General features: G+C 49.0%; 7 protein-coding genes across 7 annotated transcripts; 2 read left to right on the top strand and 5 right to left on the bottom strand.

Moving 5' to 3' along the window:
• Positions 1 to 1,090: 1,090 nt before the first annotated feature.
• F4817DRAFT_342850 (uncharacterized protein) lies at positions 1,091 to 2,418 on the bottom strand. Its single transcript, XM_049303951.1, has 3 exons — positions 1,895 to 2,418; positions 1,290 to 1,836; positions 1,091 to 1,222 (listed from the first exon to the last, which is right to left on the bottom strand). Exons 1-3 carry the CDS (start codon positions 2,103 to 2,105, stop codon positions 1,189 to 1,191), a joined length of 792 nt encoding a protein of 263 aa, XP_049157464.1. The 5' UTR covers positions 2,106 to 2,418; the 3' UTR covers positions 1,091 to 1,188.
• Positions 2,419 to 4,498: 2,080 nt separating this feature from the next.
• On the bottom strand, positions 4,499 to 7,552 carry F4817DRAFT_342849 (CASP C terminal-domain-containing protein). Its single transcript, XM_049303950.1, has 2 exons — positions 7,202 to 7,552; positions 4,499 to 7,143 (listed from the first exon to the last, which is right to left on the bottom strand). The coding sequence occupies exons 1-2, from the start codon at positions 7,329 to 7,331 to the stop codon at positions 5,039 to 5,041; spliced, it is 2,235 nt and encodes a 744-aa protein (XP_049157463.1). The 5' UTR covers positions 7,332 to 7,552; the 3' UTR covers positions 4,499 to 5,038.
• A 316-nt stretch (positions 7,553 to 7,868) lies between these two features.
• F4817DRAFT_366475 (uncharacterized protein) lies at positions 7,869 to 11,974 on the top strand (the record flags this gene model as incomplete). The annotated part of the gene is made up of 2 exons (XM_049306993.1): positions 7,869 to 8,013; positions 8,088 to 11,974. 2 exons carry the CDS (start codon positions 7,869 to 7,871, stop codon positions 11,555 to 11,557), a joined length of 3,615 nt encoding a protein of 1,204 aa, XP_049157462.1. The 3' UTR covers positions 11,558 to 11,974.
• On the bottom strand, positions 11,823 to 14,545 carry F4817DRAFT_168086 (BCS1 N terminal-domain-containing protein). The gene is made up of 6 exons (XM_049298173.1): positions 13,927 to 14,545; positions 13,670 to 13,835; positions 13,372 to 13,612; positions 13,213 to 13,247; positions 12,898 to 13,065; positions 11,823 to 12,773 (listed from the first exon to the last, which is right to left on the bottom strand). Exons 1-6 carry the CDS (start codon positions 14,416 to 14,418, stop codon positions 12,088 to 12,090), a joined length of 1,788 nt encoding a protein of 595 aa, XP_049157461.1. The 5' UTR covers positions 14,419 to 14,545; the 3' UTR covers positions 11,823 to 12,087.
• A 1,850-nt stretch (positions 14,546 to 16,395) lies between these two features.
• Positions 16,396 to 19,228, bottom strand: F4817DRAFT_317564 (periodic tryptophan protein 2; the record flags this gene model as incomplete). The annotated part of the gene is made up of 3 exons (XM_049300818.1): positions 16,396 to 18,976; positions 19,041 to 19,153; positions 19,211 to 19,228. The coding sequence occupies 3 exons, from the start codon at positions 19,226 to 19,228 to the stop codon at positions 16,396 to 16,398; spliced, it is 2,712 nt and encodes a 903-aa protein (XP_049157460.1).
• A 621-nt stretch (positions 19,229 to 19,849) lies between these two features.
• F4817DRAFT_366473 (Septin-domain-containing protein) lies at positions 19,850 to 21,280 on the top strand (the record flags this gene model as incomplete). Its single annotated transcript, XM_049306992.1, has 4 exons — positions 19,850 to 19,957; positions 20,017 to 20,179; positions 20,242 to 20,552; positions 20,605 to 21,280. 4 exons carry the CDS (start codon positions 19,850 to 19,852, stop codon positions 21,178 to 21,180), a joined length of 1,158 nt encoding a protein of 385 aa, XP_049157459.1. The 3' UTR covers positions 21,181 to 21,280.
• A 401-nt stretch (positions 21,281 to 21,681) lies between these two features.
• F4817DRAFT_167993 (alpha-ketoacid dehydrogenase kinase) lies at positions 21,682 to 23,423 on the bottom strand. The gene is made up of 3 exons (XM_049298172.1): positions 23,086 to 23,423; positions 22,612 to 23,014; positions 21,682 to 22,552 (listed from the first exon to the last, which is right to left on the bottom strand). The coding sequence occupies exons 1-3, from the start codon at positions 23,280 to 23,282 to the stop codon at positions 21,752 to 21,754; spliced, it is 1,401 nt and encodes a 466-aa protein (XP_049157458.1). The 5' UTR covers positions 23,283 to 23,423; the 3' UTR covers positions 21,682 to 21,751.
• Positions 23,424 to 23,692: the final 269 nt, after the last annotated feature.

The following is a 23,692-nucleotide window of genomic DNA, read 5'->3' as shown; positions in this document are numbered from 1 at the left end:
AACATGTGTAAATTAAGCGATAACTAGGTAACTCTTGTATACCTATGTATGTATTGGTGGCGCCTGGGAAAAGAGGGGGACGGGAAAGGGGCATTTTGTTGTTGGTTGGTAGTTATCTGAAAAGAATCCTCAAGCTTACTATTATAGTGTACCAAGTTTAGGCATTGAATGGTTATAAAAATGGGACGGTTTTCAAAGTGGAAAAATGGTTCAAAAATAATAAACACGACGAAATGGATATATCAAGCGAGCGTTCGTACTCCTTAGAATTTATCAGATCTAGCTTACCTACCTACCTGTACTTGCCTTCTATCCTAACTGCTTGGCCTTGATAAACATTACACAACCGCCATGGCTTGCTTATGTCTACCTGGTTAAGATGTTCCCACTATCAACAAAGACACACCGCCTCAGCCTCTTTACATGGAACCCTAATCAGCATATAGTCTTGAACGTACAATATTAGAGTATCTATCTAGTTATGTCTTCGAAAAATAGCTGTATTCTGTCGCTATTATCGGGGATTACTGGTTCTGTTGGGTCGGAGTTGAGAAAGCTTGAAGCTCTCCTTACCGTTGTAGCTCACCCCGCAGCGGTATCTCATGATCCTTACAACGCTTCCCGTTAAAATAATATAACACCTCCTTAGCAATTATTGGAATCGTCAGAAGCCGGAGACACTCAGACTCAGGAATGTCAACTGCAAGATATTGTACTCCAATAAAAAAAACTGGTACTACAACATAACATAACTATCATACCTCAAAGCAATCATTGATAGGACACATCAACTCAACATTTCATAATATATTAACAAGATAAAACCGTACTATACGAGAAGAATAATAATAATAATAAAAAAGTGTAAAAAATGGTATGAATCATAACGCTATAAATCCCCTCGTAGCCCATATCTCAATACGCATGCATGCATGACGCCCTAATATGCCTTGCCATCCATGCCTGCGCCCACCCAGGCGCTCTGGGGAGGACAGGGGCTGTGGTTCTCCGCCCGATGATGTCCGACCTATATGTATGTCGGCGCCGTCGCGTCTCGTATCTTCCGAGACACGCGCAGGCGGAGTCACCCTGCCCCTATCATGCCTGTCCCCTTCCCATTACAGACCCCTTATTCGGAATTTTATTGTTTTCTCAATTTTACTCAGTTTAGCAATAGCGTCGTTTTTTTCACGCCTGAGATTCGCCTTCCCAGAACCAGTATCTATTTTGCATATTAGCTTCATATTCAAGAAGATAAATAAATGTCGTGGAAAGGACTTAGAACATACTGTGCCGCATATTGCACCTCGAATGCCGCCGGTTGCCCCTGACACGTGGCCGGCGCACTGCCGCCCGCCGTCTCGATGCGGTAGACCTCCTGCAGGTTGCCTGTGGAGCCGGATTGCGTCTTGAGGCGGAGCCAAGGGACGGCCTTCTCGCCTTGTTGGCCCTTGGGCGCGTCAGCAGGCGCGTTGGTCTGGCTGTCCTTGGAGCAGCTCGCCTCGCCGATCTGGTTCTGAGTCGTGTCGAGGTTGAAGAAGGGCGTCGTGTTGTTGGTGAAGAAGTGCTTGCCGGATATGATCAGGTTCGTGGGGCCCATGCGCGCGTCCTCCTGCGCCGTGAGGTTGAACTGGAGAGCCAGTTTGGGCAGGAGATTCAGCAGATCCGGGTACGCGGAGGCGACGCAGCTCGCGTTGAAGAGTGTAGCTACGGCACCGGCGGCGACGGGGACGGCGGTCGCGTTGGTTGTGTCGCAGGTGTAGTTCTGCGTTCCGCGGCCGATGGCCACGTGCTTTAGGATTAAACCGGGAGACGGAGGAGTCAATGGCTCAGGGGCTGAGGATAATGTTAGTTAAAATTCTTATAATACTTTAATGGGGAAATAGTGACGAACCTGTAGCCATCTGTGCCTTTGAGATATCACAAACTGGGGCTGACGACATGTATTTCCCTATCTCAACCTTCTGTGCCAACATGTTGAAGTACTCGGATACGGTCTCGAGCCCGTCAGGCTTGGCGGCATTCCAGTTGAATGTGGGCCATGTCGGGGCGGCGATGACACTCGAGGCACCGAGTAACGAGACTAATAATGTTGAGGCGTACATCTTGATAAATTTCAGGCCGATGATATATGAGGAAGAGTATAGAATATTGGTTTGTAGTCGAATCAATGTGGTTTCTTTTTTGGAATCTCAAAGTAGTCTTGGTCGTAATATGCGTAGACTAATAAGAAATAGGAAACCCAAAGAAAACCGACCCAGATAGAATAGATAGATAGATTGAGATAGATGAGATAGACAGATGAAGTCACAAGGAAATAAAAGAAATACTAAGGAGATAAAGAATAAGAAAACGTAAAAGGAAATGATCTCCAAGAGGAGAGAGAGATATATAGGATAAAGGCTCGAGGATGGTATATACAAATGTTCATCATGTTCGGGAGCGGGACGAGATGGGGTTTATTAAATTCTAGACTGCATACATACAGAGAGCGGAAGAACCGCCGCCTGGCTCCTTAGTTCAGGTGCCACGCCCTACCCCAGTCCAGCGGCACGACAGCGTGGGACCCTGAACGGATCCCAAATTAAGAATCTGGGTAGCATACCTGTAGGCGGACCGGGGTGCTTCGAGAATTCTGATCGTGGAAGAATGGCCATCTGCCTATGATTCCGCGGTAGTGGACGAAGCCGGACGGCGGTAGAGGCAAGGAGGGTGGGATTGTATTTTAGGATATCCCTGCCGTCGATTCAACATGGGGATCTGAATGGAGAGCCAAGCGATCTGCAGCTAGGGACGGCTGGCAGGGGTGCCGAGCTCTCATCCCGCCATCTGACTGGCTGGAAGGACTGTCCAAGCTACCGTGTAAGCGCCAGGGCCGCCTCTTCTTCGGCCAGCTTATTACTCTCGGTGGTTGGTGTAGCCTTGAGAGAAATGACAAAGAGGGCGGCACCGGCAAAACGTGTTATGTTTGAAGCAACCAGAGTCAATTCAAATTAGACAAAAGATTGACCGTGGATAGTGAGGAGAATCGTGTATTGCAATGGAGATTATGGATACGAGAAACAAGATCTAGTAACTATGTACTGAATGGTCTATGTCCTTTCTCTGGTCATGCTGATGGAAGTTGTTTGTTATCAAGTGTCACTGAGGCGCGGGTTTTTTTGATTCCATGAATTATAGGACGAGGCTGGAAGGTATCTAACTACCCACCTAGGTAGATAGCTATGATTCCAGCAGCTGATTGTGACGCCAGCAAGCAAAGCACAGCTAGGTCAAGTATTAGTTTAGGTAACCTTGTGTATAAGTGAAGCACGGCATACGTAAATTAAGCTAATATGACCCTCGTCATGATTCCAATGCTGTACCTAAAGATCTCGTAGTCTGGGAACTTCTAGATCCGGCTGGCTGTGCAGCTTGACCGTGATTCTAAGATCGACCTAGAACTTCAGTCAGTGCTGAGGCATACTGGCATCTCATTGGCAGACTTGGTGTAGAACGAGGAAAAGAAGCTTTGTGCTATGTAGGGATGGATCTTGGTTGTGCAAACGCCCATCAGATCATACTACGTACATAGCACCCTGGACCTTTTGCTCAAGTAGGTATGTAAGTGGATAGGGTCAAAAGAAGCAAGGGAGTAATTAACCCTCAAAGAAGGTGGGTTAATTTAGAAAAAAAAAGAAAAGACCACTAGGATAGTTCCGGGCTAATTCGGCACGGTTCGTAGCCGTGGTCTAGTGGCCCTGGCGGTTAGTAAGGTTGTTGTTGCTAGAAATAGCAACAAGCGCGCCAGCAAATCATTTGTGGCCAGACCCGAACCCAAACCCAAATCCAAAAATAAACATAATTAGCTTTTTTTCTTCCCCCTCGCTTAAGTGGAGATTACCTATTCCCATAACCTGTTCTGGCCAATTTGCCCATAATTTACACATCTACCAATCACGCCGCCGCCCGCTTTCTTCGTTCTCGGCTGTCCAAGTCGAGATACCGACTGGCTGTTCGAATTGCGGGCAAATTCCAACTATTCGCATGCAGTGCTACGCTTACCCGCTCGCACATCGCAAATTAGCTTCTTATTACCCGTCTGCTAATCTCGCCTCGTCTTAGGTCGGCTGCTGAATGGAGAAGGCGTCTCGCTCGTCCGACCGAGATAATGTCCGGACGCATATATTGATATCGATATCAGGTATCCTGCCCGCCTGCCTGCCTGTCTGTCTTACACAGCTGGGTTTCCGGTGAAGCAAGCTTCCCGACCTCTTCCCGTCTGTTGTGCTACTTTATCAAGTCTCGGGTGTGGGTTGCAGCCGCGGTCAACGAAGAAACTTGCCCTTTTTGATTCGTTACTCGCCTACGGTGAACGTTGGACATGTGTACGCGCAGTATATTTCACATTTGTACGCGTATGACCCCGCGCCAAGTATGCCATGGAAATCTTGGAGGGTAAGTTGGTGGTCCGTAACAGGTTGGTTACTCAAGTATGGTATTTGCTGAGTAGCTGAAGATGTGTGTTGCCAACCGTTGAAATCAAGGAACTCCTGCCAATCAGCGTAGATCATACTCTATTAGCCAAGACCTTACCGGGGTTTATCTTCGGCGGGCCGCTTACAGATTGCGTGCATAGTATCCAACGTGGCGGCTCGAGATCATGACAAGTTATATCCTAGCTCTCCCTCTTGTGACATGGAACGAATGAAGGTTCGTCTATAGATAGGCAACTGATACCGAGAATGGGCCTTGTGATCTTCTTGCACTTCATGCTTGACTGTCACTATGGAAGGGCTGCTTGCTTCGATTATATTGTTCCAGTGTGGAGGTGCTATGGTGTCTGGTTTATGTCTAGGTATCTTGGTATCGAACGTTGCTCAGAGATGTAGATACACTACATTGTTTCACTGTCTACCTAACCTAGGTACCTATGCATTTAGATGGTAGTAGTAAATTATTCAAGACGAAATAGGCTGGTATTAGACGTATTGCGTGTGCCGTATAAACAAAGATCGGCTAGTAATGATACAACAGATGTATTCTGCGGACGTAATCATCAGTGCCCATTGAAACCCTCTTCCTGCCAATCCCCGGCATGAGCGGCCTGTCCTCTCCCACCACTATTACCGCCGGCTGCCCCTCCCGCTACTGCGGCGGCGGCTATACCCTGGCTAAGATTGCTCGAATGCTTCTCGACGTCTGTAGCACCAAGCCAGTACAGAGAGAAAAATACTAGGATGTGCAATGCGACGCAGTACGCTGCAAATAGATTTCTGCTCGTTCGTGAGGCCAACACCATCCGCGTCACCGAATACACTACCCTCTCCGGGAAACTCATCCGTTTGTAAGCTCTTGCTGACTCGCGCCCTCTGAACGCCGCAAACGGCGAAATATTAGACTCGTACGCCTGTTTATACCGGTCTAGCGCAATCCCGGGGTTTCCAGTCCCGCCCATAGCGACCACGGACGGGTTGGGATTTGATGAGTACGCCGACGCTGACGACGCCGACGGCACATTGCGATTGTAAGTCGACACGTATCGTGTCTTTTCGTAGAGCTGAAGGTTATCCTTCTGCAAGGCTGCGATCTCTTGGCGCAGCTGCGACACGGTACGATGACACTCGGACAACTCCCCTTCGAGTTGAGCGTTGCGTTTTTTAAAGCGGTCACGTTGCGCGGTGATCATAGGCAAGATGCCCGAACCACCGCCCATCGGCTCGCCCCCTGTCATTCGAGGGTCGAAACCGGATATGATAGACGAGGTAGGCGATGTTCTTCCACCCCTCCTTCCGGGTGCTATAGACGGCGCGTATCTCGTGTACGTGCCAGCCACTGACGCTCCTGACGGGAACGCATTGTGTCCTTCTGACTGAAGGTTGGCTAGATCATTTTCCAACTGTGCGTTGAGGTTCTGTGATCTCTCCAAGTCCGCATTTGTTCTTGACATTTCCTCTTGGAGGGTTTCCAGCCGGTTCTGAAGGTCTTGATGAGAAACCCGTAAGATGGTCAATTCGTCACTTAGCTTTTTGTTTCTGGCTAATAGCAACTGTTCCAGGGTATCACCCTTCCCCTTGAGTGCAGAGCCGTTCGATTCCGAAGCAGCTAGCATATCGTCGTCATCACCCGTCGCGAATTCGATGCTTTTGAGGACCTCTAGTTCTTGCTTGATATCATCGTAGTCGTTCCACTTCTGCACCTTCGCTTTCAGACTGTCGCGCTCCTCTTTCAAAAGACCAACTTCTCTTTCTAAGCCTCTAAGTTTCGTGTCAACGTCCCTCTTGAAAGCCTCCTTTTCCACCCTCGCAGAGTCCAGCTTGCGAATTAGAGACGAATTTTCCGACCTCATGCGTATATACCCGGGGTCATCCTCCAAAATTGGTGCGTGGGCTGTGACTTGGGATTTGGATTGGGCGAGCTCCAGCCGCAGCTGCTCGTTTCGAGCCTCAACATCAGCTAGCCTGGCACTGGTCCGTTCTAGATCAGAATTGACCATTTCTAGTTCCGCATTCGTAACGTGACCGTAACTGCTCTCAGCGTCTGCATCTTCGGATCCCTTGAGGCGTTGGTTCACCTCGTAACTGGCCTTAATTTCATTCAGCAGTCTCTCCTGACTTTCAATCTTCTCCTCTAACGCCTTCTCTTTTGCTTCCCAGTTGTCCTTTTTCTCGTCTACGACTGCGATCCATGACTCCTCTACTTCCCTAACCTTATTTTCGAGATTGTTTTCTAGTTGCTTCCTGTTGGCGCTTTCTGATTGCAACCTTGACTCCGTCTCCTCAAGCTGTGATGTAAGCTTGGCGACGCTTTCTTGTAAGTGTTGATTCTCGTCGGTAAGCTTAGGTAAAGTGTCTTCGGCCACGAGCATAGAGTCGACCGATGCTTCCAGCAAAGGATACGGATCGGGAGCATTCTCGAGGGCGGAGTAAACTTGCAAAAATGCAGAATTGGTCGACTTGGAATGGTTGGTGAGGAGATCTATAAATGTTTGGTACGCTTTCAAAAGGCCCTTGATCTCCGTCAATTTGGTCGCATCGTCTAGCTTTCTGAAATCCTTTGTCTTCTGAGCCAAATCTTTTCGTTGGACTGTGGAGTCCCGCTGAAAGGCTACGATGTCGGAAGCAGTATTGTCGAGAGTAGACATTAAAGAGCCCAAATCAATGTCTATCAAGGGTTAGGACCGAACATGACAGCACCAATATAGGTAGCAAATAATACGTACTTCTCCATGCTGAAATAGCATGCTGGAATTGGTTTGCACCATCGTGGCTGGAAGTATCAACCTGTCCATCGCCAGTGGGCTGGGGTGACGGTGATTGTCCGGCTTGCGGCGACTCGGACACGTTGGCCATAGTTTTTCCTTTTCTTCGCGAGAAGGGGCAGATGTTGCTGCCGCGGTTATCGAAGCATTAGATATGAACTAGTAGAAAAGGCTGATATGGTATAGGAAATTATGCGACAGGCAACCGACGTCAGTCGCGAGCGCCGAGCAGATGGTAGATTGGTCTAGAATAAGAATAGTTGTAAAGGTTGAACGTGTTCGTTCCATGTCTCGACGCAGGCTGCATCTAGTAGATGCAAGTGCAGGGATTCGTAAGCTCGGCAACTTGGTTTGATTAGCGGATTTAGTGCTAGAAATAGACTTACAATCCACTGTAGCTGCCTTTTCAGGTCCCTGAAGATCTGGGCTATTTATGATTGGATGTGCATTAGAAATTGTACATGTACGTAATCTCAGCTCAAGTAAGCTCCACCTCAGCTTCCTACACATCCAAATTCCCAGGATGCTGCATTTGTATTACCTTATCTTCACCACTATTACTTCTATATGTATTCACAAGGAACCATCATGACTAACTCCAATTTCTTATGATGCTGTCGCTTCCACCATGGCTTCCGAACATCAAAGCGACAAGAGCTCGCTAAAGGCGTTCGGTGCCGGGCCCTTCGTACTTCGTACCCTCTTCGCAGACGTTCCACTATCGGAAGATGGAACAAGAGACGATATCAAGATTAACTGTGTCGAATATTTAGGTGCGCATAAGATAGGACTCTTTCGCTTGCAGTTTAGCTTCTGTCAAGTCCAAGCCAGCTGATACCCTCGTCAGATAACCACTTATACGTAGGCACGTCCGACTCGGAACTTCTTCACTTCTTTCAGATACCCCCAGATCCTGCAGACAAATCGAACGCCCCGACCTTCATCCTCGCCTCAAGGCTGCGCCCTGCTTTCGCCGAATCAGCAGCAGCATCCAATTCTACGAGACCTGGTGTTCAGCAAATACTATTGCTGCCAACCGTCAACAAGGCTTGTATTTTATGTAACTGGACAGTCACCTTCTATTCGCTCCCAGAATTAAGCCCGGTCTTTGGCGGAACACAGGTCAAGAATTGTAATTGGGTAGGCGGAATAGACCTCAATGAATTGACTGCCAGCCAAGATGGACGAGAAGGACCCACAGGCGTCACCATATTGCTGTCGCTTAACCGGAAGATTCAGGTGGTCAACATAGCTGATAGGGCTCATCCTATCAAAAAGATTGACTTTGCGGGAAGCACAATTTCTATAAGGAGAGACTCCATTGCTTGCGTAGCGGACTCGCGCAGCTATGCCTTACTCGAAATTAACCACCAATTGAAGATCCCCTTAATGTCAATATCATCACTGGACGAGGCCGAGCCAGGGAATATTATTGGTCAAGCCCAGCATATTTCCGGAAGTTCAGGAGGTGGATTAAATCGCAGCAATTCCTCCGCACAATCTCGCTCGCAGACCGAGAGTCCCGAACCTCCTACTCATAGGCGGGGAACTAGCTTGGGTGACTTCATCACGGGTGCCAATCGGAGACAGGAATCTCATGCTGCCGAGGACGAGGAGCCAATCTCGCGACAACCAACTCCGTCTGAATTAACGGCGGGCCAATCTCCTCCTGAGGACCCAAATGTCCCAGCGTCAGATAGAGCCACAGAGGGCCAGGCAGGCCAAACGGTTCCAACTTCTAGGCCTAAGCCGGGTCTTTTGAAACCGCTTATCGTATCTCCAACGCCAGAAGAGTTTCTGTTAGTCACAGGTACAGATCCGCTAGAACCGGGCATTGGAATGTTTGTAAACCTAGATGGTGATCCAACAAGGCCTACTATTGAGTTTGATCGATATCCTAAGGAGATTGTCGTCGATGGAGGTCCTATAGATACATCCTCAACACGGGCGTCCCCCGCTCCGGAAGAGGAGGGATTTGTCCTTGCATCAATGGGGAGAAACTTCTCTGATGGTATTCATTATGGCCTTGAGATTCAACGCTGGGATACTGATGCAGCCGAGGGCGAGGTCTCAAAACATTGGCTCGAGCCTCCAAATGCTGATCCGGCTACCAACTCTGCGCATAACATAGGAATTCGATCATTGCGTGGGACAGATGATACACACTTCCCGGAAATCGTCGAAAAATTGTGTCGGCGGAGATTTGCTCCGTTTTTATCAGATAACTCAAGCGCTTCGACAATGTCTCTACGAACTTGTGATTCTAGAACAGCCTCTTCTATCGAAAGGATGTCCAAAGAGAGAGAGCTTTTTGATAGGGATACTGATTCTCAGAGCGAAGAATCCTTTCCCGATGGTTGGCAGGCGACACGCAACGCTGAAGAGGAAGATTATGCTCGCCGCCTCGCAGGAAGTACGGCTCGCTTGGCTGTGTGGCGTGGAAAGAATATATGGTGGGCTATTCGAAATCCGTTAATACTACGGTTAGATGCACAGCTAGAAGCAACAGCCTCGGCGTCGAAACAGGCATCTACTGAGCGACAAGACTTGTTCACCATCCTGAATTCCTTCCGAGGTCAGGACGCTAAATCAGAGTTGGAGTTTCTAACATTTAACTACATACGACAACGAGCAGGTATACTCTTATTAACGAGCTTCCTAAAGTCGGAAGATACCCCATTCTCGGAATCAGAGCTCCGAGCCATGGAAGAGATCTTAGTTGATAGCCTTCTTGACCCTCGAGTTGTTCTATCTCTTATACCTGGAGTTCGTAACGAGGTAATCGAGACAAAACGAGGCATCTGGATATTTGGAGGTGTCAAATTGACTGCTGAGGAATTCATCTCGAGCAGGGACTTCGATAAAAATAGCTCAACTATGAGCACACTATCGCAATCTGTATTGCATTTCCTTAGGCGTTTTCTTACCGCATGGCGACGTAAAAAAGGCTTCGGCAGCATACCGGACGAGAGCGAGGTTTTCCGCACAGTTGATGCGGCTCTACTTGCCGTCCTCCTTGAGCTCGATCAACATTCGACCACGGGTCCAGCCAAAGCAAGGTCGATCCGTGCGGATTTATACGAGCTTGTAGATACGGGAGTCGATTGTTTCAACAGAGCAGAAACATTGATTGAATCTTATCACCGTCTTTATGTGCTTAGTAGGCTCTACCAAAGTCGTAAGATGGCAGGAGAAGTTTTGGCTACTTGGAAACGCATCATCGAGGGCGAACGGGATGACGGGGGTGAATTAACCGATGGCGAACAGCGAGTACGCGAATATATCTCGAAGATTAGCAACCAAAGCCTAGTTCAGGAATATGGGATCTGGCTTGCGAATCGAAACCCGAAGCTTGGCGTCCAGATCTTTGCTGACGATAAAGGCCGTGCCCCGAAATTTGAGCCTACCCAGGTAGTTCAACTCCTCAGAGAAGAGGCTCCGGGTGCGGTAAAGTATTATCTGGAGTACCTGGTGTTCGGTAAGGGCCATACTGTATACGTCAACGAGCTAATTATGTATTATTTGGATATTGTGATCACACGTTTTCGGACATCGCCTGAAGCTCGGGATGTAGTGACGTCTACGTATACGGCATACCGTGCTCTGCAACCTCCCAAACCCACGTACCGCCAATTCTTGACAGACAACGCTCCTGCCGATGACGAGGCGTGGGTTAGTCGGCTACGGCTCTTACAGTTACTTGGTGGCAACCATGACTTTGATTTGGCAGTTATCAGGGGACGAATCGCAAGTTTGAATACCGCAGCTGAAGACCTTCTTGTGCCTGAGACCATAATACTCGACGGCCGAGAACGTAAACACGAAAACGCACTGCGCTTATTAGTCCACCATCTCGGAGACTACGATACGGCCGTGGCCTACTGCCTCCGCGGCGGCTCCAGCATCTACACTATCTACCAAGCCCAACAAAGCCAACCGCCCATAAACCCGGAGGCTCCTAAAGCGCCAACGCGCCGCGATAGTATGCCACCGACGCAAGATCAGCAAGCCCGGCTTTTCCGCGCCTTGCTTGGCGAGTTCCTCAAACTAGAGGACATCAGCGACCGCTTGGATCAGACGGGCTTGCTTTTGGAGAAGTTTGGAGGATTCTTCGACGTCAACGATGTCCTGTCAGTAATACCCGATAGCTGGAGCGTGGATTTAGTCGCGGGTTTCTTGGTGAAAGCACTCAGACGGATCGTAGTCGAGAAGAACGAAACTACGGTGGCGAGGTCGCTTAGTTCGTCGCAGAACCTCCAGACACAACACGACTTGATCGTGCGGATCCAGGAGAAAGGGCCTAGCATTGAGACGTAGGGGTGATAGTGTTCATATAATGGCTATATTCCTTGGAATGTGGTTGGTTTCTTGGCGGGCACTTCGTTGCGATTGCCTGATACGCCGTTCCTTGTATAATTTATACCCTATCTAGGTACATTCGAAATCTATTGCAGCAAATTAAAAGCTTGCTCCGGGTCTCTATTCGGCTTCACATCGGTCTCGAGTTAAGCTTGCGGCATCAGTAGATCACATTAAATTAAGCCCCTATTCATTATTGATGAACAACATCGGTTTATTATTGTCATTCAGTCATCGTTTCGCTAGGAGAAGATGCCAATAGACATCATAAACGAGACCCCAAACTCCAATCGACGCCACGACGGACGGCCAATCTAGATCTAGCTTCCCCGCTATGCAACCGGAATATCAACTCTCTAAGTCGCCGTGGTAAAGATGTCCATACGTCTATCTCGGGGATACTAGCAGTGAAACCCCCCCATTAACCATTCCCATCGCACCCCCTCACTACCCCAGATATCTATCTAGTCAATAGCCACACACTGTACTCACTGCACCTGCAAAATCTTGCTCTTCATCACCTTTTGCCTTAGCAGACCCTCCACCCATTTATCCGCCTCCTCGAGCGCCTTGCGCGGCTGCCTCTTGCGCTTAAGTAGATACCCCTGGATCTGAGCGGGCGAGAACTCGCCCTCGGGGATTTTAGCGCCGAAGGCGGCTGCGACGGTGGGGAGTTCGGAGATGGATATGTCGAGGTCGGCGGATTGGAGGGCGGTGCCATTATTGGCGGTTATCTGCTGAGTCTTGTTCTTGGGGGGAGGAGTAGTAGGGCGCCCTGAATCCTCCTCGTACATGCGCATAAATAATTCCTGCGCTTGGTCCCGCGTCGCGTTCGCAAAGGCTACTTGCAGGTCTACTCTGCCCGGGCGGATCAATGCGTCGTCGAGTTGCTCGGGGGTATTTGTCGTCATGATTAGCACGCGGCCTTCTTGGCTTGCTACGCCGTCGATGGCGTTGAGGAGGCCGGATAAGGAGATGCCGGCTTTTGAGTCGCTTTCGCCTTCTTTCTTGAGCGCGCGCGCTAGGTCGCTGACTTTCCAGTCGCGGGGACCGGAGCTATTGCTGTGTTTGCTGGGCTTGGTGGTGGTGGTGGTAGCATCCTGGGGCTCGGGTTGCGAGGTTTCGTTGTCGAATTGGTTGAGGGTTGGACGGCGGAGTCCAGCTGTGTCAATGTCTACCAGAGGAGGTTTTTAGTAAATAGTTTTGGGTTCGGAAAGATCTAGGAATTATGGCCTAGATATTTCAGGGGGTAAGGGGACAGCATAAACATCGATGTTGCTGTTACCAGTGTGGCATACCTTCTAATAAGACAATGCAGCGGCGCGGGAGTGAGGCAAACAGTGCGCTTAAATCCTCCTCTGTCAAGCTCGGCTCGAGAAGCGATATTACGTGAATATCGAGACCGAAAATCCCGGCGAGAGCAAACGAGAGCGACGTCTTACCCGTTCCTGGGGGTCCATGGAAAACTACATCAACAATAGTTAGTAAATGTTACCTTATTATAGGGGTTCAGACACATCTCGGGAGGAATAACTCCCCAGTTAGGTTTGAATAAGGAAGACTAGCTCCTGAGACAAGCCGAAAAGGGGGAAAGGGGTATTTAAAATACATACGATATCCTCGCCGTAGTGGTATACCTCTATTTGAACTGCAGATCCAGGAGTCAGTAATTAATATTTAGCGAATAACCGAGTATTCAAGCTCGTGTTTAAAGCATAGAAACGCTTGATCCATGCTAAAAAGGGTAACAAATAACACTGGCTGTTACTTACTACCACTTTGGTGTCTCGGGATGCAGATACTCGTTAATATCTGCAAGAACCTGTAATTTCTGCTGCTCGTCTAGCACAACAGTCTTGATATCCCTGATAGGTCGATTCGCCACCTGATGCCAGCCGACCCGGCCCGCGTACCGGCGAGAGGCATTGTTGCTGGGCCGCTTAACAGTGGTCCTGGCCTGATGGTCGCGGTAATACTGCTCCTTGGCGTGGGCTAGTAGCTGCTTGATAGGCTCTAAGTGTCACGCGTCAGCTCGTATGTGAGACGGGGAATAACGACTGGGGAGCTTACCCGGACTTCTCCAAAAGCACGAGATGATCAGGTCCTCCTGATCCCGGAACATCTGCCCCGACATGCTATTCTCATCGAATATCGACTCCCGCTTGCGGTTCAACTGGAAGTACTGGCCGCGCCACCAGAAGCTGTGCAGGCCGACGGCAGGACTGAAGAACGGTGGCTTGGAAGGGTGTTAGTAGGTCTGCACTGTGTGGTACTGGATAGAGGGGAATAGGAATAATATAAGTGGAGGGAATAATCAGGGTACTCACAGCTCTGGCTTCTTGGTTAGAAAAGTTAAGGTAACGACCGGACCGGTCCCTAGCCACGTTCGACGCATCCTCATCCTGCCAAACCCTCTTGCTCGCCGTCTCAGCGACCAGGTCTCTCGAATTCGCCATCCTAGGGTGAGTAGCGAGCCAGTCCATGAGATGGGTGTAGATGTCGTCGTTATTCAGGATGTGAACACTGCACATGAAGTATCCGGTAACAGCCCGATAGAGAAACGAGTATGCTTGACGGAGGATCTTGTTAAGTGCCCAGAGAACGCCGACCACGGCTAATATATTGGACGGCTCGAAGCCCAGCCAGCCCCCGATGAACCCGTAGATGGGCGCGAGCCCGCGGAGCCCAACAAGAGCCAGGATGCTCTCGACTGCTTTTGCATGATGCGTGTTGTCGGTTACCGAGGCATTACCGCCCGTGTGCGATATATTTGCACTTATGCCCGGGAGCAAGCTGTGAAGGACGGCACCGTAGTCCATGTCTACCGTGGTGACTTATATCACATGTGGCGAGTACCCGATATTAAAGAGTTGGCGGTTGATGGTTTATAGTATCCAAAGGGAGATCAGAAGGGTGGGGAACTTCTTATATAGAGGTCTAAATTAGCAGTCAGGGGGCAGAGTTATCTTTCAGAGCCTCCTTGGGTGAGTACGGGTAAGTATTTAGAAATCATGTGGGTGATGAGTTGCGTTAGTCACGTAGACATACACGCAATTACTAGAGTCTACCTAACCTAGGTACCTATTATGTGGCAAATATGCAATGCCCATTGGCTATCTTTTAGTCGGATACATACATACGTATATACACATATGTGTAAGTCCCCTGCCGCCTACCGAAGAATTCACATACGTAGGTAGCACCTATGCCCTTAGCTTGTGGGAAGTGTTCACATGTTGGGACTAATGATAAAGTGATTTTCTATAAAGTATGACTAACCTCTACTTTTATATGCTTGAATTGGTCGTTCTAACTTGTAGTGCTTATAACCAGTCACCTATAGGGTAGGATCAGCGCAACTAGGTTACGAAGCAGCAAGGAACTACCTATGATGTGATTATGAATCATGTCCTATAATCTGTTTTTCAGATGACTCAAGGTGCTTGCTTGAGCTATAGCTGCAACTGTCCATACGTGTGGAGTATGTATATGGTAGTTGCAGTTTTGATCATACAACTAATCGGATATTAAGTTAGATGGGTTGCATAGATGGGTACGATCGATGCATATAATCTTGGTTACCCTTGTGGTTTTGTACACCTAATGTGGTTGCGTCATATATTACTTACGGAAGTTTAATATATAACTACTTCTATATTGCCCTTATGAATTCTCTTTCATATTCTAGTATCCCACTCCTCTCTAACCCACAACAATGCGGGTCTATAATGGATCTAATAACTACCTAAGGCAGCCAAGGCTAACAGATCTGCCGAAGGGTCTCTTGAACGAATGCTAACTAGCTGAGGCGGCATCAGCGCTAGCGGACTTATAAGTACTAACAGCACAACATCTCGTTCGGTGTCTTACGGTGGGTTGCGGCAGAGTCTCTCGCTAACTCATCACTAGGTATTCTGATTGGAATAGTTATAAGTACATATAAAGAAAGCAACTAAGACTATCTTGAAATTGCACGTCGACCAAAGAGTCACGTCGAACATCCAATAAACACATGCGGGTCTCTAGAATATGCAGTCTCACACATATAACACATATATCCCCGTACGTCATGTATGTTCCCAGTTGTTAGTGCTACAAGTGGGCTTCATTGCGTATCTAGTCCCAACACCAGGCTAATATAGGGCGGCTTAAAGATGCTAAGCTTCCCGGCTCCGTGGTATCCAATGTCACACAAGCAAGATAACACGCATCACAATCTAACGTCTAAACAACCGAAGCAGAGCTGAGCGGGGCTCGGCCCGAGTCAATTATGGGTGCCGGATCCTTATAGGAATGTATCCGTCCTAGACATTGCAAGACGTTCTAGAGCGTTGCCGCATTTCACGCAGTTAGGGTGGCATAGAGCCTGTGCTAATATTGATGGACCAATTAGCATATGCCTCGTGAATTTTTTGAGGATTTTGCGGCTGTCGAGGTAGGGTACATCGGTTTATATTACAGTTGGGGAATGTTGCAAAGAAGATACCCTCCTATACCTAAATAAGCCTATGAGACTAAACGGTTGAACGAGCGAGAACAAACCTCATCTCACACGAGACCAACAATGCTGGTCCCGGAACCGATACTTCACTTCTTTTTGCGGGTAATCATGGATATCCTAGCACCCTAATCCGAGCAGAGTCCTTCAATTCGGCCATCGGTTGAGAGAATTCTCGCATCGCCAGAGGCCGCAGAGCCTCATATCGGGTCGGAAGGAGAAAGCGATATGTATACGCTCGTGTCTGCATTATACCACATGTCCTCAAGCTGACGCATTGTAACCCGAGGTCGTGCCGTTAATCCAGCCCAATCCATTCAGCCTCGGACTCACCCTCAGACTGCATGTGATCCTCCAAGATGAGCGTTTCCCCTGATGGCAGCATTTTCATAGGGGTATCTCCGCCCGTGATTAGGGGTTGGCCGTTGGTATCTGTCTTAGTGGTAGCCTGCCCAAGCAAATAGTCGACCGTGTATACGTTCTCGTCTGCTAGTCGTTTGATTTCGTTCCGCATCCTTGTAACGGCTCTCGAGACAACCCGTAGCTCAACATCGACTTTACTCCGATTTGCCGTAAGCCAGGATCCATGCTTATCTACTAAGGCTTTGATCCATAGGAGACAAAACTCGATGTGGGGGGACTCTTCGGTCTGAGCTGCAACGAACCGTAATAGCCTTGCAACATATACAGTAGGGAACCGCTCCACCACCAATGGGATGTCCGTGTGCGGCACGGACTGAAATACCCTCTTAATCAAACCAGCTTCGTTGAGGCGGAATGCCATGACAAGAGCCTTAAGGTAGTCTCTCTCGTTTTCAAGAACAGCAAGAGTCGACGCTGGTGTAATTTCCATATTGAGGTCGAATGGATCGAACTGCAGCTCGTTGTCTACGCTATATATGAGAAGGCCCTCCGTGGATGCAGCACAAAATGAAGTACCGGCAGGTGAGAAGCCTACGCTAGTCACTCTCACTTCGGGTAGTTTCTTTCTGGCGGACGGATCCCCGCCTCGCTTCGAACCCGGTAATAGTTTATCTCGTCGAGCCTCGCGGTCCGAATGGTCTGCCTCATCATCAAGCAACCCCTCCGGTCCCGCCTCTGTAAGCAACTTACTGTTCAAGAACTCTTGCGTTCCCGATAACGAGAGGTTGACACTGACGGTAAACTTTTTCAGTAGAACCATAGTGCTCACAGAATAGAGACATATGTATTTACTGTTTCCGGCTGCTAGAAGGCAACTTCCATCCGTACTGTATCGTATAGTATTGAAACTCTTGGTGCCCGCAACGTTAGCGGCAGTTCTGCGGTCACTGACTTTCCGACCTCCTGACACATCTCGCCGGCCATCAAGGCCTGATACTTGCTCTGCATCTGAAACCGACCAGAATGATAATTGACCATCCAAAGTAGAAATTGCAAGCTGTGCGGAATCTGGCCGGACCGCAATATCGAGCACATCTGCTTGTAATTGTAGAGGCTCGCTGGTTTGTGTGCGACTAAATATTGACCACATCCTAGCCGTCCGATCCCAACTTCCACTAAATAGAATACTTCCATTCGGTGAAAATGCCAGGGAGCAGACAGGGCCTTCGTGACCGGATAGCTGATCAAGCAATTGACCGGTCTGCACAGACCAAATATGAACATCGAACGAGTCCAGAGACCCTGCAGCGACCACTTCACCGCTCGGATCGACTGCCATACAGGAAAAGGAAAGCCGGCTCGGCGCTGTAAAGGTTCGGAAGTTTCGATACCTAATAAGATCCCAGGCCCGTATGGAACCGTCCAAACTCGAAGTAAATAACACATTACCCTTCTTTGCGAACTCACACGCAGTTACGCCACTTGTATGCTCAGTGAAGGTCACTATACAGAATCCGGAATCAACATCCCAGACTTTGATTTTGCCATCGTCGGCGGTGGTTATAATGCGTTTTCCGTCGGGGGAGTAGACTAGGGAGTTCATGGAGTCAAAATGACCTTGCTGTTTTAGAATGTAAGACTCGGACTGCCATTCCCAAACAAGGAGTTGGCCTAGCTTAGAAGCCCCAAAGGCTAGCCACTCTCCGCTCTTATTTATTGTGACGAAGTCAATTTCGTTCTGCGATATGCTGAGGGTATGGATTGTGTTGAAATCAGGCATTTCGTAGAGACCAAATATCCCGTTAGAGAAACCGGCAACTAAGAGGTTAGACTCGGGATGGAAAGCGGCGCATCTAACATGGGCATTGTTCTGCATAAAGTAATGCCTCTGAACAATCCTCCAGCGCATACCGTCATTATCGGCGTCTTCCATATCTTCGTCCTCATCTATCGGTGGCGCATTGGGATGCCTCGTAAATTGCCAATCAAAGACGGCGCCATCTTTGCTGACAGTGTATATCGTTTCTTGGTCTTTCGAGAACCAAGCTCCAATCACAGCCTGCTTATGGCCAGACAAGACTGTTGGGGTAAATCCTTCTTCCGCGTCCAAACTCCATATTCGGGCTGTCAGATCTCTAGAGGCGGTTAAAAAGAAGCGCGAATCGGCGGACCATTCAATATGACGGACGTCATCAAAGTGACCCATATGCGTGTGGTGTCGGACGAAAGGTGCAAACTCCAACTCCCCATCTGCGCTCGAGTCGGGAGTTGATGGAACTTGCCATACTTCGGTTTTTCGACCTAGTCCTACAGCGAAGTGGCGCCCTGACGGTGAAAAGGCGAGAGCCGTGACAGGAGATCGGAAAGAGAAGTGGTATATAGAGATTCGTCGCGGGACGTTGGTCAGAATTGCATGGCCGTCTTCGTCAACGGAGAGTAGGAGATTGCCCCGCGGCGTCAAGCCAATTCTCGAGATGTTTTTCCTATGCGCGAAAGGAAGTGTGTATGACTTGTTACTATTAGGATAATGTAGTTAGGAATCATGTCTTTCTGAGCCGATAAAACCAAAATAAGACATACTCTACTAAGTTGAAAACCGTAACTCGGTTTCCCACAGGTGAGAACAAACATGTTCCATCAGGGCTGTATAAGAGGTTGCCCTGGCAGTACACGGTCCCGAGGAGGTTGGAAAACTATTATGATGATTAGGAGATGTTTTGTAGCTTGTGAATTATAGAAGGAATCCTCACTTTAAAATCGGTCTTCATTGTCACGACATAGTTAAAAGGTAGATGGCCTTGCTAGAGAGTTATGCCTTGTATCCATGGATTGTATGCGCCGAGTTGGATCTAATCCAGAACTTTTTTGTTTTTCTTATCAGTGATAAGATAATAGTTTTATCCAGACAAGCCTAGATAGAGCTCTAGCAGTTCAAGGAAGGTTCCTAACCAATCAATAGCAAAGGTTCCTTCCTAGGATTGACGTTGCTACCATTACCTCCACTAATATCTAACCCAATTAGGCTAGATTTCATTGGAATTGGTAGTGGCAGGCGGTCAAGGCTTTAACGCTCGAACCACGGCTACGAAATGGGGAAAGGGGCCACTGACACTCAATTTAATCCCTGTCCCCTTTCGGTTGCCCTGCACTTGAGGTTTTGTGGTAAGGAAATTTGCTTTACCAGCAACGCTTTCCCCTGAAGTAGCCCGAACCCTTTTGTCTGTCAACATCACACGTCGGTTCGTATCCAGAGAGTTTCTAGATAGAAACATCCTCCGACAATCAATATACAACGACCATTAGGCTTGGACGCTTTCTTGGCCTTGTACCTTTATTCTATCACAATCAATTCTCTTGTTCTTCTCTAACAGCTACCCAAAACCATCACAATGCCTCCAGCCACCGCCGCCGAGAGCGCGTCGCCAATTGGCATTGCCAATCTGCCCAACCAGCGACACAAGATTGTTGCGAAGAGAGGTGCAGCTTTCACTATTATGGTACTATATCTTGCGAGCCCCAGGTTGTCGTAATCCATATCATTAATAGCTTATATCAGGTTGCCGGTGAATCTGGTTTGGGCAAGACCACCTTCATCAACACCCTCTTCTCCACCACCATCAAGAACTATGCCGATCACAAGCGACGACATCAGAAGCAGGTTGACAAGACCGTCGAAATTGAGATTACCAAGGCTGAACTAGAAGAGAAGTTCTTCAAAGGTACTAGCTCTATTCCAAAGCTCAATTAGCTACCTGCCACTTACTAACTATCGTATGTGCAGTTCGCCTAACTGTCATTGACACACCTGGCTTCGGCGACTACGTGAACAACCGAGATTCGTGGATGCCCATCATTGAGTTCCTTGATGATCAGCATGAGTCTTATATGCTCCAAGAGCAACAACCCCGCCGCCAGGACAAGATCGACCTCCGTGTCCACGCTTGCCTGTACTTCATTAGACCCACCGGCCACACCTTAAAGCCTCTGGATATTGAGGTCATGAAGAGACTCTGCTCAAGAGTTAACCTGATCCCCGTTATTGCCAAGGCTGATACTCTGAGCCCTGTTGACCTTGCCAAATTCAAGGCTAAGGTATGTCTACTTATTCATAGGTTAATCGTTCTACTGACTAACGTGTATCCAGATCCGTGCTGTCATTGAGGCCCAGAGCATTAAGATCTACCAGCCACCGATCGAGGAGGACGATGAGGCCGCTGCCCAGCACGCACGTAGTCTCATGGCCGCCATGCCTTTCGCTGTTATCGGCTCGGAGAAGGACGTCAAGACGGGCGATGGTCGTATTGTGAAGGGCCGTCAGTACTCATGGGGTGTTGCCGAAGTCGAAAACGAGGACCACTGCGACTTCAAGAAGCTACGTTCGATCCTAATCCGTACTCACATGCTTGACCTCATCCACACGACCGAGGAGTTGCACTACGAAGCGTACCGAGCTCAACAGATGGAGACCCGGAAGTTCGGCGAGGCCCGCCCCCGCAAGCTGGACAACCCCAAGTACAAGGAGGAGGAGGAGGCCCTTCGCAAGCGCTTTACCGAGCAGGTCAAGGTCGAGGAGCAGCGATTCCGACAATGGGAGCAGAAGCTCATCGCCGAACGTGACCGCCTTAACAAGGATCTCGAGCAGACCCATGCTCAGATCAAGCAGCTCGAGAACGAACTCGAGCAAATGCAAGGCAGCCTTGCTCGTAGCGGCCGCCGCTAAGGAGTTTCGCTCTATATACCCCCAAATTCGCCAACGAAACGATTTGATTCCGCTAGCGCTAGTTTAATGCTTCCGTCCAATAGGGAGTATGGAGTTGTTGAGAACGCCGGGTCCCAGCAGCATCTCTGATTCTACGGGATGATGGGTCGTTGATGGATGATATGCTTACAAGCTAATTTACATGTGTCGAGAGGTGAATTGTCAAGGTCCTAACGGTTGGTGTTGTCGTGTCTGCTAATGGCAGGGAAAGGAGGGTTATGGACCGGCAAGCGTGTTGTGGCTTACCTACGATATCAAAATATTCTCCCTTTTGGAGGTCAACTTGTGACCTCCGTTTCTCTCCAGATCAGTTAGGTTTATTTTACGATGTAATCGCAAATTTCTATGATACCAGTAAAGCAAGCCAAGGCCTTTTATTATTCACCGTGTAACTCCATCCGCTCACTCTTAAACCTGGTCAAACTAGACCCTATGGCGTTTTTAATGCTAAATATGAGCTCATCGATTTAATCGATATAATTACTTGTAGTCCCGTAATCCTACAGCTATGCATTTACCAACTTTCCCATTACTAAACGGCGTCCATTGCTGCTCTCGTAGCTAGCTGTTCGTTCTTATTCCCCAGCTTCGAAATCTGCAGGAACGCGTCTACACCGTATCCTTCCAAGCTATGTAATTCCAGGCTTCCAGCCCAGTACTCGGCGTACACCCGACTTAGCGGGAGACCCATGCCGAGACGGAGGTTAGGTGGGCGGGTAGACAGTGAGGAGAGCGAGCTATCGTGACCTGACCGCTCGCTCTGCAGCCTATGCAGCTTCCCGTCGTCGACCTTAAGCTCCTGCAACGTGGCTGCCATGAGCGGGACCTGTCCGAGATTCTCGAGGCGCTGGTTCTTTAGAGGTCCTTTGCCGAAGGACCATAGATACGGGAGGATATCTCGCGGGATGCCGCCGCCCTGGTCCGAGATGCGGATGATGACGTGCTGCTGCGCCTCGCACAAGGTCACTTCAATGGGTGGTGGGTTTGAGGTGGGGTCTTTGCTCTGCTGGTGCTTTTCAATGACGGCCTGGACCGAGTTCCGAAGGAGCTCGCCTATGATATACTCCAGATGGCTTAGGATATACGGGAATGAGGAGTCCATGTGCCCGTTGATCTTGATCTCAGGGATCTTGGTGTCGGGCCCGTTGGCGGATCGGGCAAGGTCTTGGACGGCTTTGGCGCAGTCCTCGATTACATCTTTGGCTACGCACTTGATGAATACCTCGCCGATGAAGTCGGACTCGGAGAGCTTGGCTCCGGGCGAGAACCAGTGCGAGTTGAAGGTTTCAGTTAGGGCGAGGTGTTGCTCTGCGATTACTCTACGGGATATTCTCTATAATGGGGTAATATTAGCTCGGATTACATTTGAATTGCTGTAGCGAAGCTACTCACGGATCGTAAGATGGTGTTCATAAAGTGATCCAGCTCGGATGCAGGCATCAACCCGCTACACTCAAGTATACCCATGGCCAACTTCGGGATCACAGTCAAGTGGGCGCGTAGCATCTTGGCGATCTCTTTACAAAGGTGTTCATTGTCCTCGAGCGTCTTGACCTCTCTGATGCGCCGGAACGTGTCGAATGCGGTATAGTAAAGCTCATACACGTCGCTAATGTGCGGGTTCGTAACAACTACATAGGGCAGGCGTTGCATGTCACGGATCCGGTGGGCAATTCTCGTGGGGAGTTCGGTTCGAACATAGTTCGCGGAGCTGATCAGTCGTGCCTCGGTCAGTGACCGGCCGAATACCATCAATTGTCGCAAGCTAATAGGACGAGCTTCCTTTACTACCCATCTGCATACATATAGGAGGGCTACTATCAGTCACACGATACTACGAGTAGACATGGAGCGGGAACACCATACTCATCTAGGACCTGCACCGGCCTCCATTTCGCCGTGTGCGACCACCGCTTGCTTGTTATACTGGAATTGTTACGGTCTATTATCAATCTCGAGGCGAGTAACGGCGAAAGAGGGATCCGAGCCGGGATAATCGAAGCTCTCGGGCGGGAGGTCAACCGCAGGGTTTTGGTGGCATCTTGCACCGCGAATGGTAACATGCCGATGATTCCATGCCAGAGTGAACGATACAGCAATTGGGAAGGATACACAAAAGGAAGCAGGAAAGGAAGAAAGAAAGAATGCGGCGCTCTCGCCTTTTTTTGGAGGGAGAGTTTGCGTTTGGAGTTGAGCTGGGAAACTCGCTCGCCCTCACATGTTACCTACTCCGGGGCTAAGACATCGATGAGGAGCACATGTTCCGGTTTCGCTAGCGCTGCTGTGACGGTAACGAGGTGGTGACCTATGACTGAACGGTCTTAGTGTTGAGGGCAAAGGACTTGCTTAGTGTGTATGGCTTGCAGGGCGGGAATGATGAATAATACCCCACATTTCTCTAATCGACATGCCATGGCAGGTTCGATACCGGTATACAGGTAGGTACCATTCATGCCGAACAGGCAATTTCCAA

This window comes from Daldinia loculata, assembly GCF_022478755.1.
Source record: "Daldinia loculata strain CBS 113971 unplaced genomic scaffold F4817scaffold_37, whole genome shotgun sequence".
In the NCBI taxonomy this organism is placed as follows: Eukaryota; Fungi; Ascomycota; class Sordariomycetes; order Xylariales; family Hypoxylaceae; genus Daldinia; species Daldinia loculata.
Note: the sequence above shows the minus strand (reverse complement) of the source record. Positions and strands in the feature narration are given on the sequence as shown.

What these genes read in the sequence shown, in the direction of transcription:
- F4817DRAFT_167993 (XM_049298172.1), bottom strand. Translation starts at nt 23,282, where the DNA reads ATGTTACCATTCGCGGTGCAAGATGCCACCAAAACCCTGCGGTTGACC. An exon ending in CCGGTGCAGGTCCTAGATGA is followed by an intron (nt 23,015 to 23,085) that starts GTATGGTGTTCC and finishes ATATGTATGCAG; the next exon opens with ATGGGTAGTAAAGGAAGCTC. An exon ending in TGAACACCATCTTACGATCC is followed by an intron (nt 22,553 to 22,611) that starts GTGAGTAGCTTC and finishes ACCCCATTATAG; the next exon opens with AGAATATCCCGTAGAGTAAT.
- F4817DRAFT_342850 (XM_049303951.1), bottom strand. Translation starts at nt 2,105, where the DNA reads ATGTACGCCTCAACATTATTAGTCTCGTTACTCGGTGCCTCGAGTGTC. An exon ending in AAAGGCACAGATGGCTACAG is followed by an intron (nt 1,837 to 1,894) that starts GTTCGTCACTAT and finishes CATTATCCTCAG; the next exon opens with CCCCTGAGCCATTGACTCCT. An exon ending in GAGGTGCAATATGCGGCACA is followed by an intron (nt 1,223 to 1,289) that starts GTATGTTCTAAG and finishes TATGCAAAATAG; the next exon opens with ATACTGGTTCTGGGAAGGCG.
- F4817DRAFT_168086 (XM_049298173.1), bottom strand. Translation starts at nt 14,418, where the DNA reads ATGGACTACGGTGCCGTCCTTCACAGCTTGCTCCCGGGCATAAGTGCA. An exon ending in CTAACCAAGAAGCCAGAGCT is followed by an intron (nt 13,836 to 13,926) that starts GTGAGTACCCTG and finishes CACCCTTCCAAG; the next exon opens with CCACCGTTCTTCAGTCCTGC. An exon ending in CTGCATTGTCTTATTAGAAG is followed by an intron (nt 12,774 to 12,897) that starts GTATGCCACACT and finishes CTCCTCTGGTAG; the next exon opens with ACATTGACACAGCTGGACTC.
- F4817DRAFT_342849 (XM_049303950.1), bottom strand. Translation starts at nt 7,331, where the DNA reads ATGGCCAACGTGTCCGAGTCGCCGCAAGCCGGACAATCACCGTCACCC. An exon ending in TGCTATTTCAGCATGGAGAA is followed by an intron (nt 7,144 to 7,201) that starts GTACGTATTATT and finishes AACCCTTGATAG; the next exon opens with ACATTGATTTGGGCTCTTTA.